Genomic DNA, 18,083 nt, shown 5'->3' with positions numbered 1-18,083 from the left:
ACTAGGAATGGAAGAGATCAATCTGTTGTATGCCTTCTCTCAAATCAGCGGGATTTCATATTGAGAGGAATTTGGCTTTTTAGCGTGTTTCCAAAAGTGTGTTTAGAATGTAAGCTGAAGAGAAGAAAGCAGCATGGACATGTTGAGCTACGGGGTGAGTTTCTGATGCTGCCCCCGATACAGAAGCTAATTCTGGGTAGGGTGTACTCCGGCACGGTGTGTTGCGGTGGCAGCAGCGGGGGTCGGTGGGTGGTACCGGGGATCGCTGGGGTGGAGGCGAGCGACAACGCGCTCTTCAGAAATAACCTCCCAGCAGCAGGGTGGGGGCACACCAGCGGGCTAAAAGACAAACGCGTTGTAATAGGAGGTGGTCGCAGACTCCGTTGAGCCAAGGGCACGTCTCCGTCTTCACCGCTCCAGGCAATGGATGACTTTCCGCGTGAGCATCTATTTTAACGATACCGGCTGCGCTCCCTAGCCATGCAGCGGAGCGTGCACCCGGCAGCAATCGGGAACCACCTCCTGCCGCTTCCCATACAGGGTGGAAATTCTTTGCAGCCCGCAATGGTAATAGGCAGGGAGGGAAGGAGGGAAGAGCGTGCGCGAGGAGCAGGTGGGGCCATACGGCTCTCGCAGCAGCCGGAGCGGGCCGCCCATTGGAGGAGGGCGCTGTCATTCCGCGGCCGAGCAGCCCCGCCCGCCGGCTGCCGGCTCCCGGGTCTGATTGCGGAGCGCTGCCCGGCCGTGATGGGCAGTGGCGGTGGCGGCGCGGGGAACAAAGTTTGCGGTACTCCGGCCCCGCGCTGCCCGCGGCCCTGATGCCCGCGGCGGGAGGCGGCGCCTGAAGGCAGCGGGGCGCTGTGCTGGGCTGCTGCCGGCGCGGCTCTCGCAAAGTTTCAGCTATTTTAATGTCCTAAAGCCCAGGATTCTAATTATCAGCCCTCCCTACCCCCACCTCTCCTTCTAGGTAGGCGACAAATATTTCTATTCTGTGGATTAGAGAACTTTTTTGCATGGAAATTTACTGACTTCCGAGTGGTCTCCATTTCGGGGAAAGGAGGGAAAGGATTTATTTTCATCGCAGTTTATTTTTGTTTTCTGGATCACAGGTTTTTTTGGAGCTATATGGAGGGATCTCAGGATGGTGTGCACCAGGAAAACCAAAACTTTAGTGTCCACTTGCGTGATTTTGAGTGGAATGACTAACATCGTCTGCCTGCTGTACGTGGGCTGGGTCACCAACTACATTGCCAGTGTTTATGTGAAAGTGCAGGAGCCGATCTCAGAAAAAAAGTTAGAGGAAGACAAAGGGGACACTTTAAGGATTATAGAAAGGCTGGACCATTTGGAAAATGTCATCAAGCAGCACATCCAAGGTACCACTTTACCCCGCTTGCTTTCCCTCCCCTCCCTAGCACTCCGCTTGCGGTCTCCATCGCACCCCCCCACCGCGCTTGTTGTGCCTACGGGTGACTTTCCAGTCGCGCGGGGAGAGCCATGCTTCAGCCCGGAAGAGCCGGGGGCTGTGCGGAGGCTGCGGTGCGTGTGGGAGTGCCAGCGGTCCCTGCCCGGTGCCTGGCGAGAGGGGCGGCTGGGGGCGATGACCTGCCCCGCTCCCCTCCCTCCTTCTCCTCTTCCTTCTCCTCTCTTGGCGGCCTTTGCAGGGGGCGGGAAGTCGCGTGTCCGTCGTCCCCCCCAGAGGAGAGGGGTCTGTGGGCGCCGGGGTGCCGGGGCGAGCCGGGCGGCGGAGGGCTTCGGGGCGGCCCGGCCCGACCGAGCAGCCGGGCGCCGGGCTGGGGTCGGCCTGGTGCTGAAATAAACCTGACCCCAGCTGCGTGCCTGGCTGTGTCTTGAAGTAGGGGGTCCGCGTGGAGGGCGAAGGGCAGGGAGCTTCTTCCCAGCTTGCTGTTACCGTCTTTGTTTTGTGTTTGTTGTTTTTCTTTTCCAAAATGGGTTGCTGTGAGGGGAATTTTTGTTCTTCTCCGCCAGTAAGCCAGACTGCTAATCCGTGCTGAGAGTCTGTGTGCTGTCCGCGTGTGTTTAAGGTTTTCCCTTAGTGCTGCTGTAGTGCTGGGAGCCACTTGGAATTATAACTGGGGCAGTCTCTCGTTTGTGTAATGCCTTTTTTTAATTTGATCTCCTTTTAACGGGGCTGTGGGAAAAGGGTTGAAGTGGGTAAGTGGTGTGTGAGAATATGATTACTTCCTGGGAGTCTGGGATTTTACATGACTTTGCTGGGTGATCTTTGGTGACTTCCTTTATATTTTCATCACTGGTGTAGCGTCATGTAGTCATTCCATCGGTCTGCTAAGTGGGTTGGGTAGTAAGAAGGTTGAGGGTGTGGGTAGGTTCTACCCTCAGATCTCTCAAAATTTAAAGGGACCATATACCGTTACTTCTGCATAACCTCTACTGTTTGTTCACATCTTAGTTCTAGTCTCCCAAATCTGAAAAGGGAGAGCAAACCATCTGGCAATGGATACCTATCACCAGAGCAAAAAACTCTCGCTTCCAGGCTGTTTCGGCCAACTTGTCTACTGAAAATATGAAGGAAGGTGGAGCAGGCTAATCCTGTGTGAATTTGGCATCCTCAGCTTATCAATACTCATAGGTTTGCATTGCTATTAAAGCCCAGCTACTTTCCTGTGACTTGTGTTAATATTTTTTTTAAATATGACACATCAGCATTCAGTTTGCATATGCCTTCATTTCTCAGATAGTCTTGTCATCTTGGGTAAATTAGTGAAATACTACTTTTTTTTTTTTTTCCTGGAGGATGAGTTACATACAGGAGCTTCTGCAAATTTAAAGTTCTCTCCTGCAGTCCTTAAGTTTCTTCTTGATTCCTGAAATGGATTTTAAGACTGAAATATATTTTTGTCTGTGTGCCATTGGAGTGCACTGTGGAAGCATGTTTGAAGGCAGGGATTTTTCAAAAGGTACTGTTAAAAGTTAGATATGTGAAGTTGATTGACTTTCCATATGAGGATGGAGCATAACTCCTTTGAGTTTGTTGGTGTGAAGTTCAAATACTCCTTTTTTCAGGGAAAATAACAATGTCCATATTGGCATGTTTCTTTGGTCAGTGGTTCTTCTCTTGTAGTAGCAGAGAAAGGTATACTTAAATCAGAGGAGAAGTATAGCATGGATTAGAGCATGAAATTTTTGTGACTAGGCGTAAACAAAACCAGAAGATGTTTTCTTTGAATAACATCTATATGAAAGTTGAAAGTCTTCTAAAAATAATCAAGTGAACAGTTTATTTCTAAGTACTGAAATGTATTTAAGGGAAAAAAAATAAACTTTATGAAGTTCTCATCCCTTAGTAAAACCACTTACTTTTAAAGATAAATAAATGTTTATCAAATCATTACCCCAGAGTGGATTTTCCATGCTTTTACTTGCCAAATTGTAATACCTGGGGCTCACAAGGAATTTCTGTGTCAGAGATCGCTGAATAAGATATTATTTTAATCAGATTTTGCTTAGCACTGTGGGATGCTGTGTATTCTCGGTCATGGTGCAAAACTCATTTGAAGTCTTTGGAAGGAATATCCCAAACTGGATGGGATTAAGAAGAGCTTAAAGGTCAGTTTTGAGATTCATTGCCACAGATTGGGTAAAACAGCTCCATAATGGTTCTGGCCAGTGTTCTAAGGGCTACCCGTAGTTTGCTATTATTGGACCACTTTTTTATGTTGGAGAAAAGTGTCAATAACTCTGATGTTCTGCAATGGTGAATGGGCATGAAATTAGCATGGGTAATAGAATTGCATTCCATAGGATATCCTGCAAAAACCAGAAAGCTTTATTTTATGCTGTATTTTACACATGGGGTTATGCTAATATTTAATTTTGTTTTCTCATTGAATTGTTTGAGATGCTGTCTGGGAATTCCTTTAGCATATAAATGGCAGTCTTGTACTATTTTATTAAGTGTCCTGGAAATGAGAAGGAATAAGAGGTGCTTTCATATAAAAGGCTTTTCAAAGTATGTTTTTGAAAAGACATTTTCATAGCAAGAAAAGTAATAGATTGAAAAGAGATTTACAGATAAGAGAAGTTCATAGAGAATGAAAGTATGCGTGGCTTGTATTTGGAAAGAACAGCGTGGAAAGGGAAGTATTGGTACTGGTATTGGCCAAGAATGAAAAAGTCTGAATGCACAAGTATGTACCTGCCGTATTGCATATCTTACTTTGGTATGTGTTCCCACTTCTGCAAACGTTGAAAGATAGTAATTTCACTGCACTCTTCTGGGTACTGGAAATGGAATAAGAGCATGTGTGCCTGCTCTGCCTGTATGATCCTTCTCTGCTTCCTTCTTTCCTCGTGTTATTTAGGTAGTTTTATCTATGGGTGTGCTGTGCAAGAGTCTGCATCTGTATAGTGACTTGTGTGGTAGGCAGTTTGGGGCAGGATTGGCAGTACTGCAGTCTAGATGGGCACTGTGGACCACAGAAAGAAATATTATGTGTAGTGGAAGCATGATGCTGGATCTTGAGCTTAAAGCCTGGGAATTGTGAATTCTTGGCTTCTGGCCTGTCACCATTTGCAGGATGGTTTTGGTCAAATCACTTTACCTTTTTACAGTGATGATGACCTGCATGCTTTTTTTGTGGCAGTGTGTTGTGGTGGTTGGGGTAGTGTTAACATCTCAGTGCTACCTGGCTAGTACTAGAGATTCTCCCCACCCCAAATCTTTAGTAGGAGGCATATGTCTAGCAGGCAACCCCCTGAGAGAAGCTTAGTTTCGGCTTCCTTTTGAGTTTGCAAATAAGAGGAAATATTTGTTGAGATAAATTATGTGCGTGAATAGTATGTTCTGTTGAGTTCACAAGGCACACACTGGTTCAGAGAACCTGAAACACTCTCATTTTATTCAAATCAACACAAGAGTGCTTCAGACAGACCACAGCACGGCATTCTTCTTAATAATGCACTGTGCATTGGCTCTGTCACTACAAAACTGCCCTGAGTTGCATGTGCAGTTGGAAGATTATGTGAGCAGGGAGGATACTCTTAGACAGTTAGTTAGCTTGTAACAATGACAAGACACAAACACTGGCAAGAAGGGAGCAATTTATTGTTTTCTGCAGCATGTCTTTCAGTTGCCAGAGGTTATGAGTTGAGCCTTCTTCTTGAAAAGCTATGCTATGGGTAAACTGATACCACTTGAAAAACCTCATGCATGGCATCTTATTGTGCAGTGGCATTTATTATTTTTCAGCCTTCCTAGTTTTAGTCAGATGATGTTTGCATTCCAGCAATATTTTAAAATATTATGGACTATGTAGTCTATGAAATGAACTTGCTTCCCCCTGGCCCCCTTGGTACCTAAACAGAAATAATAGATTACATGCAGTGACTAGACGGAGTAGATCTAAGTTAAAGTTGTAAACACACAGTTCATTTCTGGACCAGCTGAATTCTTAGTTAAGATCAGTGGATGACTACTAAGGCATCTGTACTAAAACGCTGGTCGCTCATCTTTGCAAGCTACTGCCTCTGTGGTCATAAATGGTTGGTCACTGTGTAGGCTAATTTGGCAAATTTGTAAGAGAGGAGATGTATGTTATATCTCAGCCTGCTTCTTGGAATGATTTGCTCTGTGGATTCACTTATGTTAGCTGTCCCATAGCTGGATATCTAATCACCCTCTGCAGTCAGTTAAGGGAGACAGATCTCCAGTATGTGATTCATTCCCTGTGTCTTGGATCAGGTGTTAGGGTAGAATTTGTTTTCAGAAATTGCGTATTTTGAGTTTGGGAACTGTGTCAACCCAGATATTTAATTTTAGCTATCTAAAGGTTTGGGTAAGTAAATTCTGTGTTTAGACAGAATTTATTTATTGATCTCAAACATGAAGAAGAAATGTACTATATAAATTCTGGTTTGTGATAGTTACCCTCTGCAGCCTGGCTAGCTAGCTGAGTTCCACAAAGTCAGGCTCACTAGGATTCACATGGCCACTCCACCATGTCTCTTACTCTTGTGGTACTTTCCTTTTGGGAATAATTAGTTGTTAAATTCTCCCAGCTTATTTCCCTCAAGCTCAAAAGCAATTTGACATGTTTATAATTTGCTTCAGTGTATTTATTTTATTGAGAAACAAATCAGCAGTAGACATTAGCCCTGGGAACTCAGCTTTTGCTCTGCTACAGAGGGCCCTATATTCACAGGCTCTGTACAAGCAAAGAGACCTGCTGTTCCAATGTAACTAATTGCAAGAGAAGGAGCTACTTGGGTATGTAAGACATGCAGGATTAATCCCATTATTTTTTCTCTTTAGCCTGTGACTTCTCAAGTCATTCTAGATTGCTGCATGTCAGTGCAGATTAATTTGAATTTAACTTTCGTGTTCTTCCATGCTCAGGAATGGGTGTACTAAAGACGGCCTTAATACAGTGATTTCAGCTAGAAGACTTAAATTGCTGTAGAATTTCAAGCATTGCTGGAGGTGCAGGTACTTCAAGGACTGTCTACTGAAGGCATTATGATGTTGGTTATGTTGGCTACAACTTGATAATTTATTACTGCTATTATTAAAGTTAACTTTTTTGTGCTTTTAAAATCTTGACTCCTCATCTAATGAGAATCCCCCCCTCTGCTGTCAGCTCGATTGCTCTCTAGTAATTCTTCAGGTTTATACAATGGGAATAGCATGCCAGTAGCTTTTTCCCTTTTTTTTTTTTTTTTTTTTTTTTTTTTTGAGATTGTGTCGTTTGAGCCAGAAACAAGAAAAAGTTTTATTTGGCTGTGAAGTGAGAGTGAACAGTGGCTTTGTAGTTGGGAAAGGAATTGACCTGGATTCTGTTTCCTTCAATCTAGACAATCTCTGTAGCCTTTAACAAAAGGTTTAAACATGAATTGGGAGCAGAGGCTGGAAACTGTGACTTCTCTGCCCTTTGCAAGTTCTCTTACTGCTAAGCTAGAGAATTTTGCCTCTTTTCTCTGAAAAAGTTCATTTTATTTGACATTTGTTATCTTGGTATAATGGCACAGCTTCAGTGGAACGAGCAGATTGTGTGCTACAGTCTTTGAGCAGATGATTCATGTTTTGTGCAGAGATGGAGATAACTGTTCTGCTTACGGGCCTGGACGCCGCTTGGTGCTGCATTTCTGCTGCTCGGTGTCACTTTGGAAAATGTTGCTCAGGTTGTTGTAAGCAGCCTGCAGCTGTGCAGAGGTGCAAACTTGGGGCTTTTCACTTTCTGCTAGACCATCACGCCCATTTTAGTACTAATGAGTGATCTGATCTGCATGACCAAAATAGAGATAAATACAGATGAAAAGAAACATAAACCAAGCTCTACACGTAGGTGCTGGGAATTGTGCATTATGCGTGAGATCAGCTTGGTCCCAGTGTCATGCTCTCTCATGGCAATACCTGCTTTTGTAGTCCAATGTAAAAAACATTCTTCCACTTGGGCATGGGTTGATTGTGACCTGCTCATCAACTGGTGTGCATACAAGGGCAAGTGAAGAGAGCAATGGGAGGTGTGGCTTCTTTCAGGCCCTAAAACTGAAAAGAGCCTTTGCTCAGAGGAGTCTGGTGCTGAGTTTGTGGTAGGTCTGTCCTTGTTTACTGGGTCAGAAAAAGATGGCTGGATCTGTACATAAGGTACACTGCCTGTGTTTCTAGAACAAATGCAGGAGTGTTATTGTACACTGAGTTCAAGACTATGTTTTGAGAAGTGTGCAGATATGCTATCTGCATAACAACATTGTTTCTGTTTTTGTCAAAAATTTTCTCTGCTCAACTGGTGTTTTGTAACCAAGGTGCTATTTTAACATGATGTCCTGAGTTTCCTGAGGCAAAGGCAGAGATTTTCAGGCATTAAACCGTGACCGTAATCATTGCAGCTCTCCGACATCTCCTCTCCTTGGCTTTGAAAATGAACAAATGAGAATATTCTAATTTCTTTTATATAATATGGAGATGGAAGGTCCAAGTTGCTACCTTGTAATTCTCTGCCTTTAAAATCCCAGAATGTGTCTTCTCAAGTCCCTAATGGATTCTTACTATATTATCTACTTAAACTGTATGATTTTTAAAATTGTATTATTTGTGTGACAGTAGCACTGTGGCAGCTAGCCACAGTGATCAGTGCTGTACAAATGTGTAGTGGAACCCTTGACTTGGAGATCTTAGTCTCCATGGGTAAAACCTGCAGGAGCTGGGCAGAAGAAAGGGATATAGCGAATTGGTACGGTCAAGTTTATACAGACTGTTGGTGGCAGGTTTGACTCACTGCCAGAGTTGCTCTGATCAATCAGAAGGTTTCTCTTCTCCCATTAGTAATAGCCCAGAGTGTGTGAATGCTGCAGTAGGCAAACACTGCAGTGTCATGTAGTAGCCACATCGGTTCTCCACTGTAGATCTTGGCCTCAGTGGTATGGATTTGAGACTGACAGCTCTGAAGTATGAGATTAGATATCTCCCACAATATGCATGTTATAATTAGCACATCTTCTGTACCAAGTAATTGCCTAATTCTCTGCCTGTATCTTCATGATCTCAGAGACCTTGTGTCAGTAATGTCGGCAGGGGTGTAGAAATCCTATTGAGGTTTTGCCAGTTCCTACCTCCTAAATCTAAACCCTTATTTTAAATGTGAATGTTTGAATTTTCCTTTTATTAGAGCTGTCACAGGTGATCTCTGAGAAAAGAGGATTTCTATAAGCAGCTTTCTGAAGAATATAAGAAAAAGAGTAGTTCTGTGGTAGGTTGTTTGTTTTTTTGTTTTTTTTTTTTTTTCTTTATAGATAGGTTATTCTAGTCTTCATTTTAGAGAGATAATGTAGATTTGTAGATGGTGTTATTTGCCCATATGTAATCTGGATCTAGGTAGAGATCTATTTCATGGATCATCTAGTGAATTACCTGGCCCTGCTTTCATGGTGGATTTAATTCCTTTGAAGCTTTTCTTTCTGCATCAAGTCATGACTTGCCAAACTTGTCAATTTTTCTTTTACCTACAGCAAGTTTGGCATGCCATAGGTAAAAGAAAAATTGACAGATAAGCTTTTCCAGCACAGCAGACTCTGTGAGTTTGTATCCATCCATTATGGGATTATCATTGTAATCAAGTTATGGTTAGAGGAAACACCTTTAGGGATTTCTCCATGTATAGAATAAGGTGGGCTTGCAGAAGAGAGCAGAGAATAGTTTTAAAAATAACTTTGTTCCATTTGTTTGTGTCTCTCTGAGGTATTTATAATTTTACCAGCTGTGTATTGCATGATTACATGATGCGAGCATTTCCCTCTTCTACTTGTGCTAACAGGAATATTTTAAGTTGCTCAAGTGAAGGGTGGGGGAGTAGTATGCTGTAATTGCTATGGTATTTCTGATTAGAAGACATGCTCACTTCATGTGTAACAATTTGCAGGATGAAGAGTGTTAGGGAGGAAAGAAAGAAAAAAAGCTAAAGGCTGCATAAGCATACCTGGATGTTTTATCCCTTTTTAATTAATATGAAACTACAGTTACTGAGTGGAAGCTATTGAGCTGCTACTGGTGTCGCTGAAACTGGTAACTAATGCTACTGAGTTTTTTTCTATGCAGTGGAAAGAAGCAGCACACCATTTCTGGTTCTGTCTGAAAGCCTTTTGCTTTCTTATTCCTCTCAAAAACAGTTTCACACTGAGTAAGTTATTACAAGTATTTCTTACTAATTAAAGCCCATTCTATCAGTCACAAACACAAGACTTAGATCTATTTGATTTAGCTTATATAGGTCTTTTAAAAAGTGTAGTATCTTCTCTGAAGTAAGAAGTATTTGGCATGCATACAGTCAGAATATCAAGCATATTTTGTTGTTGTTGGCCTGCAGTATTATCATGTATTGTGATTTTGATCTTGGTTTTTCAGGAGGTGGTAGAGTTAGTACTCTGTGACTTTACAGCATGATGTCAGCCATAAAGTATTATGACATAATTAAACTTAGATGTCATTGAATGAGGTATTTCAAGCTTGTGTTTAGCTAATATTTTCACATGCTTGTAAAGTCATATAAATTTAAAATGAATTTCAAACTGTTTGACATAAAACAAGCAAACCAACAATAGAACAGTCCCTTGCAAGTTCCAAAGGGATGTCTAAAGCTGTACATAAATCCAGGAAAACCACGGAATTGATGCTCTACAAGCAGCAAGGCCAGAAAGAGCAGTAGGAAAATGACAGCATAAGACCTTTCTGGATAGATCATTCCCACTGGCAGCTTTCATTACTCTTGCTTTCATTGCTTTTGGTATAGAAGCATTTTAATCTCATTGATTTATTATTATATTTCATATAAATGCAGTTCTGTCAACATACATGAGTTTTTTCAGCTTATGTCTTTCAGACATGAAAAAAGTTTAAAAGCTTTTTCATAATGCTAATTCTAGTCTATTTTCATTTAAATACTGAGGAAAAAAATTGCATGTAAATGAATATGGAAATATATATAAATATTTAAGATATATAAAAATATTAGCTGTATTGTAATAATATCTCTCTATACATATGTATGTAAGTGTTTTTGATGGTTACACTAATGATCCATATGTCTTGTTTTGAAGGTGGGAAGGGTCTTTTCACCATTGCCTTCTACGGCCTGATGTGGAAGAGTTTGTAAATGATGCTCCAACCAATGAAGCAAGAATGTGATCACTTCAAACTTGTTTCCATAATATCTCAGGATGGTGGCAACAGGAAGAGACTCCTGCAGTCTGGAAATACAAAGGACAGAAGTATTGCCTGAAGTGTGTTAGAATCCGGTTTTCAGACAGTTGTTAGTGCATTCTCCAGTAATTGAGCAATAGTTGATGGCTAGAGTGAGCACTGCACATTTCATCATTTACTAGTGGAGACAGTTTTCAGGATGATTGACGGCTGGAGGAGCAGGTAGGATACTGGATCATAGAGTGAAGGGGGAACCACACTACTGTTTTCTTATTTGAAGGAGTAGGCAAAGGCGAAGCTTTCTGCATTACAGCTTCTAGCTCTTGAGGGTAGATTTTTTAATTGTTCAGCCCTGGATCATCTTTTCATAATTAAGAAATAAGGTGCTGTTGGAGAATTTTTAAATTTAAAAAAGAGTAAGACGTTGCTGTGAGGAGACCTGGAGACTTGAAAACACGTAATTGAATGTCGTAATGTGTGAAACATTCCTTGGCTCCTTGCAGTCACAACATGTCAATATGTTTTTGTCTACTTGACAATATGTAGGAAATGCCTTTGATTTTGCAAAATTGCATGTAATTTCTCAACATTTCTTTTGATTCTATTGATTAAAGCTTTTCTGCCTTGCCTAGAGACATTAAATAGCAAACCATCTGCTAAAACCAGACTGGCAACATTCCTGAAAATTAACATTTAAAAAAATAACTTCTAAATATACTTCAAAGAATGTTCCTATTTGTGTTTTGAGATGAATAGGAAAACAAGATCTTTTTTCATTATCTGGCAAAAGGTTGCAGTACCTGGTCCAGTACCGGTATTTTCTTCATACTGTGAAGAAAGGGACAATGACTGTGGAAAAAAAAGCACAAAGATACCAGCTGTTAGTGCAACAGTGTCATTGCAAACGCTGTCCCACGTGGCTGCGTGTTTACCACCTGTATCAGTTACACAGGAATTGATAGCTAATCAGCCCAAAGTCCCCTATGTGCTGCTGCCAGCAGTGAAACATGCTGATGGAAGTCGCTAGCTCTTTGGATGCAAGTGTAGGTTATAGAGTAATGCCCATTCCCCCCAGTTTTGTTAGTACAGTGAGGTGGAAATATAAACTGGCATGATCATGGAGAGGGATTTTTTCCTTTTTTTTCTTTTTTAATTATACTTTGTTGTACTCACCAATTATTTTCTGATTACGCTTTGTTATTATCTTTGCATGAGCAGCTTTTAGTCTGTGAGTGGCTGTGCTGAAATGGAGAACGTGTTTATCTGAATAAGAACTTCCAGTATGTTTGCAGTGTTGGGACAACAATGAACTCTTGTCGTGTTAAGACAAAATGCTTCTGCATTTAACCTAGCTTTTGGGGGTGGTTTTCTAGGTAGGAATGCCATGTAACTTCCATAAAGTGTCAATTAGCTGCCCTTGGGAAAGCAGGATTATACTGTGTATGGAATGGAAGATAATTCCAGATATTTGCTTCTCCAGCAATTGGATACCTGTATTAACTGTGGAGTTAAGGCAAATTTTAAATAGTAAAGCCATCTATGCAGGTCCTGTGCATTTGCACCCTTTCTGCTACTAAAAAGATAGGAGGTCTTTATGTGCAAGTGAGAACAAGGAATTCCTTGTAAGGGCTGCTTTCCCTTACATTAGAAACCTGAATATAGATAATACTTTTTTTTTAATTTCATTCTTTCCACTTAACAGAAGGTCCTTGAACTGAGTTCTCAGTCAGTGTGAATATGCTCAAAGTTGTTGATCTAAATTCTTTTCTCTGTTGGACTCACATAAATTGCTGTCAGCACTGTGCTGCAGTAATTCATACATCTGAGGTACTTTGGGACTCCGCTGAGTGGAGCGATGTGTGCAGAACAGTATAGAAAGCAATAACTCATTTGCCCTCTCCCCTCTGCTGCCTCAGAATTCTGTCCTGGATATCCACAGGCCATGTCGGGATCGAGAAGGATGCCTCTTATTTGTCTTAGATCTATGCAGTTACTTTTCTGGTATCACAACTGGGTTGGAAGCACAGAGAAGGGGATGGGAAATAAGAATCAAAGTATCCACAAGTATAAAAGGTAATGTAATTATTAAAGGGGTTATGTGAAATACTGTATCATATTGCAGGCAGTGGTGAATACTTAGCAGTGTGTTCTCTGCTGTCTATTTTTAAAAGTTGTGTTTAGCTAGCACCCGGATAGCCAGGCCATTCTTGCCTGTCACTGTGTATCCATGTAACTGTCTGCCTGTTTTTATAATGAACATACTGCAGAAATTGTGACAGTTTTAGCCTCAATGGCAAGTTATGACGGTGCAAGGTATGACAGAAAAATAACAATGTAGGTTGTAGCAGCTTAGCTTTGCTATGTTAATCTAATGAAAAAAGCATATTCCTTTTTTAAAAAATAGTGTATCTCTTTACTCTTTATTTAATGTTGGTGCTACAGATTTGTGAAGAGTAACTTTGAATTTGCCTTTCTCATCTTGATGAAAACAGATGTTACTTTCTCCTAACTTCTCAACACCTGGAATGGCAAAATTCCCCAAGCTCATTCATTGTCCAACAAGCAGGGGTTATTCGAGCAATTTAACTCCAAGGGACAGTTCAACACAGGGTGGGGAAAAAAAATACCCTCTTCACTGAATTTTGAATAAACTCAAGAGAAATCCTACTTATTTCATCAGAATAAGTAGCTGTGTCTTTTAGATTAAAAAAAAAAGGTAATTTGATGAAGTCATACTTGTCCCGTTCTTCAGTAAACGAATATTTTCTCAAGGCTCAAGTTCGAACATGATAAACCATAGGTTTTTGTTGCTTCTTAAGAAGGATGATAAACAAAAGCTCCCTCTCTGTGTGGTGTTTCTTCTCACTGAACTGCACACCTGTATAAATACAGTGCTTGAGTCATTCCCACTTAACTGCAGAGAACAGTGGAAGCAGTGAGATGGAGATTAGCCCTCTTAAGGTAAACTGATGGGACATTCAACAGCTCTGGCATGGCTTAAACACTGTTGTTACAACCCCTTTCCTGCAATGTCTGGAACCTGCAGTCACCTCAATGTGAAGAACACCAGGAGTGGAAAGCCCTGGCTGAAGAAACTTCGTATTAAAATTTCACATCTTGCAGTTCAGACTTCCCAAGGAGAAGTTGTATATCCTCCTTGTGAGGACAAGTGAAAGTATCAATCGTGATTATTTATCTTTAGGAAAATTGAGATGTGAGCATGGTGTTTTGGCAGCATAACTTTTCCAGGCACTGTGCTCAGTATGTTTTCAAGGTATCTCATATCTAACAGTGTTAGAACTTGCCTTAGCAGCTCCAAATCCAAAATATAAACTAAAATGGCAATTACAGTTTGTATTGAAATTTAAGTAGTTTAAAACACTGCAGCAGTGCCGTGTGGCAGGATGTGCTTATGGCCCAGTGAAGAGCATGGCGACTTCCTTTTTATTTTTATCTCTGTATTAACCCTGCTCTTTAAACATTCATAATAATTTAAGAGTTTTCGGTTAGTGAGCTTTGCATAAAAGTGGGTAGGAAAAGGTAAGTTCAGTCATGGGGTGTCTCTTACGAACATGTAGAGTTCCCATGCTGCCTATCTCTTTGGAAAAAACGGAAAGAACCCAGAAGTAATGGTTAACCATTGCCAGTAGTGGCAGACTTCTGCCATGGGACTGGAGACTCCTCTTGAAGAACCTCATCAAAGGGACAGTGATCTTGCTGCAGTACTGACTTCTAGTAGACTGTCCTTCTGCAACTTTGTGTTCAAGTTAATTCTACTTCTTCAACATACTTCCTTTCTTTAGGATTACCTTCAGATTTGAGTTTTCCTTCTTCCAAGATAGCTAAGAGCCTGTTCAGTTCACAGTTTCTATGTATAGAACAAACAGGCTGTATGTATAGATAGGCTCTTTTTTTTTTTGGTAGGTTCTCTGATATAGTAAAAAAAGTCTAAATACTCTGAAGCTTTGGTAACATAAATGTCTGCCCCCTCTTTCTTCGTCTGCTCTTCTTTGCCGTGCAGAGTAACTGTGTGCTGGTTAACCAGACTTGCTTGTATTCTTAAAAGGGAGAAAAGGGCAGGTGGACATGGGCTCATCTGGAGCTTACTGTGTGTGCCAGTTAGTGCAGTTGCCCCTCTCCCCTTCTTACCTTTATGGAGGATGGACTTGTGCACACATCAACAAAATAGTTGACTTCATTGTCACACCCTGGCTTATGTGTATATGGCTCTTTGCAGTTGTGCAGATTAAGCTCAGAATGTGTGTTATTTGTGGTTTTAGTTAAAAATTTAAACTGCCGTTTCTTGTGTGCTTGAAGGTAAGGTTAGGCTCCTTATGTTCTTGTTATAATGCATTTTCCAGAAGTCTGGAAGGAGATGGTTTCTCCACCATACTTCCTTTCTGCTTCCTTAAGAATACCATTGGATCCCTCAGTCTTGAAGCTGCATGCAGACTTCTTGCAACAAATACTCCGAGGTCTGAATGCAGGTTGTTTTCTCAGTTGTTTGGTGTATGCAACTTCTTGAATGCCTTTATTTATGTATACATTTTAGATTCGCTTTTGACTGTCATGACGCGATTTATAGCTGCCTTTTTCACCTGATACAAAAAGTACAATCAAATCAGTAGACAGTGTGGGTAAAACACTTCAAATTAGAAATGATGCCAGAAGTGGTGGCTGTCAGAGGAGCAGGCTTTCAGTATGGTTTTAAAAAACTTATAAATCCCATTTCAGTAGGTTCCTTTAGATATGCTTGGAAAATTTCTTCCATACGTGACTTTGCAGCCTCAACTGCTTAAGCTCCTTTAATGCATGTTACCTTCCTTAAAAAAAAAAAAAAATTAATCTCTTAAATTGCTTAAGATATGCCTCAGAATTTTCCCACATGCGCTACTGGTGTTACAGTTCAGATGAGAGAGACCCCAGGAGTTACACTATTTGCAGTACTTTTCTTCCATATCTTATTTATGTGTGTTGTATATAAATATATTTGTAGATAGTCCATAATATTTAAAAAAAAAAAGCAGAAAAGCTTAAAATTATTGCAAGGATGTTGATGCTTCCTTGAACAGCAGTGGTGATACGGAATATTAGATTGCACTGCTGTCTGTTTAGCAACACCACATTGAACTTTCTCTTTATAGACAGATGTTTGTTTTTTCTTTAATTAAATCATTCAGGAGTAGATGTGTCACTCCAGTAGGAGAGGAGTGATTTCCCTGGCACAGAAGGTGGGCTTTTGCGTGTGAATGCAATGGCTGTCAGTAGCCTAGTTTGTGCACTGTTAGCCGAACTGTACTTTCTGCACTCAGTAGTGCTTAAATCTACATGGCTGTGTTTCTCCAGAGCACAGGGGCTGACAGTTGTACTAAATATTGTTCCTTTCTAATACAAATTCAGAGCTGTGCCAGCAGTATAATTCTGTTGTGTTAGTGGAGCTGCTTCTGCTTGTGGGCAGTTTACATTCAGCACTTATTTGCTGACTTCACGTATAATCTTTTTATCTCAGATTTGAAAGTGTTAAGTGCACTATATCACTATTCTATGCAGTCATTCCTAATAAGAGAACAAGAGGTAAAAGACCAACTAATATACATTCTGGGGAATTTACGCAATAAAGTTAGCATGTAATTGCTTAAAATCATTATTAGTAATAGTTGCATTAAATGGAGGGATCAAATACTTACTGGGTTGTCTCGTAACCTTTCTATCTCTTACTTCTGAATCTGAATTAAGAAAGCAATGTTTTGTTTATCAGTCTACTTTTCTGGTAACTTTGGAATCTAGTAGTCAAAGTGATGGGAATCAAAGGTTAAAAATCTTGGAAATAATTGTATCCTCATGAACCTCCCACAGGTAGTAGGGGGAGACTCTTTAGGTATGTTGCTTTGCCAATTGAAAAGCTCCATTTATTGATATTCACTGTCAGAGAATGTGCATAGAAAAGAGCACCTGCCCACCCATGGTAGTTTCCTAAACATTGGAAAATTTTTAGAAGAGCTCACATAACCTTTAGAAGTAAGTCCAAAAAAGCTGGCTTTATCAATTCTTGTGCATAATGATCTGAGTTATTCAATTGTGCCCTAGGTCCTTTCTAAGCTTCCTGAAAAGAATTCCTGTGCAGAACATGGCCTTTCCATTCTCCTGACTGCAACTTCCTGGTTTGTACTGCTGCGCATGTGCTTTTTTTTTTATCAGCTAAACTGAGTTCTGATTGCAGATGGCTGAAAAACTGGGACACAGCAAAATTAGCAGCAGTATTAATAAATGAGACAGAAAGCGTACTTCTCTATTTTCGTGCATTGTTTAGAATATCTTTGGAGCTGATCATCCATTTTCCGCAGCTTCAGCTTTCCTTTGACAGTGAAGGGATCATGGTTTTTCAAAGATCGTGATTAAGTAGTACAGTAGTTGCTGAAATCAAGCATTTCTGAAAGTGGGACAGCGAAACATGAAGCTGAGTTCTTGTTTTCAGGAGCCCAGTGCCCAGTTTGAAACAATGTAATGTAAAAATAAGTGAAATCTGGATGGGAAATTCCCAGGTTGTATGTGGAAGCTGGCAGTGTCAGTGGGAAGGGGTGTGCTTTTGACAGGCTTTGGGCTTAATTTTTACAAGTTTGGAAATGTCAAAACGTCTACTGTCCCTGTGACACTTGGTATGTACATAGTCTGGAGGGAGAAACGTTTTCTGTGTAAGATGCAGAAAATGAATCATTCTGTGCAGAAATGCTTGTGAAGTCCTCATGAGTATTTCTGTGTGTGACTGTATATATCTGTAATTTCTATGTGTGGCTATGTATATAAAAACACACATTTAACAGTTGTGAAACTTCATAAGACCTAATTTGAAGAAAAAACCCCTTCAGATACGTTGTTGAGTGCAACATTACTGAAGTAAATTCAGTAATTTTGCAGTCAGGTCTGCAAAATATTTTATAAAGAATTTGTTTTGCTGTAGGATTGTGTGGATGTATCACTGTAGAGGGTCAAACAGCTACTGTGACAACTAATTACTTTGTGGCTTACAAAGCCACATTGTGGTCCTAGGTGGGTAATTTAGGTAAAAGTTTCAGTGTTTGAATTGATGGAGAGTAATTTCTTCCACTGCCTCACTATCTGAAGATTTTTCCTGTTTGCTCAGGATGTTTGATACCCTTCTATAACAGAGTAGCATTTTACAGTTGGCATTTACAGGATGGAATTTTGGCATACTTCAGAGCACTGCTTCACCACTTAAGTTAGCCAGTTGATTTTTATGTAGTCATTTGCCATTCTGCAGGAGCCTGAACTTTACTTCAGTGATGTTCTTTGCACTAAGCAGAGGAAGTTTAGAGTGTCAATAAGACTTGCTGATGCGCAGGCTGCAGTTAAAAAGTTTGATGTACCATTTCCTGACATCTGTGTTTTCTAT

General features: G+C 40.7%; 1 protein-coding gene across 2 annotated transcripts in view; it reads left to right on the top strand.

Moving 5' to 3' along the window:
• Positions 1–687: 687 nt before the first annotated feature.
• Positions 688–18,083, top strand: part of GALNT18 (polypeptide N-acetylgalactosaminyltransferase 18) — a 242,084-nt gene continuing 224,688 nt past the window's right edge. Inside the window, exon 1 of one of the 2 annotated variants that reach the window (XM_057418169.1) lies at positions 688–1,376. In XM_057418169.1, coding sequence (XP_057274152.1) covers positions 1,142–1,376 — 235 coding nt within the window. In that variant the 5' untranslated portion in view covers positions 688–1,141. The remainder of the gene's footprint in view (positions 1,377–18,083) is intronic. The other variant, XM_057418168.1, reaches the window with a different exon arrangement.

This window comes from Pezoporus wallicus, unplaced genomic scaffold (genome assembly GCF_028554395.1).
Source record: "Pezoporus wallicus isolate ANWC-B61680 ecotype Strahan unplaced genomic scaffold, APGP_CSIRO_Pwel_v1 contig_2025, whole genome shotgun sequence".
Classification (NCBI taxonomy): Eukaryota; Metazoa; Chordata; class Aves; order Psittaciformes; family Psittacidae; genus Pezoporus; species Pezoporus wallicus.
The sequence above is the reverse complement of the archived record's forward strand: the minus strand, read 5'-3'. Positions and strand labels throughout refer to the sequence as shown.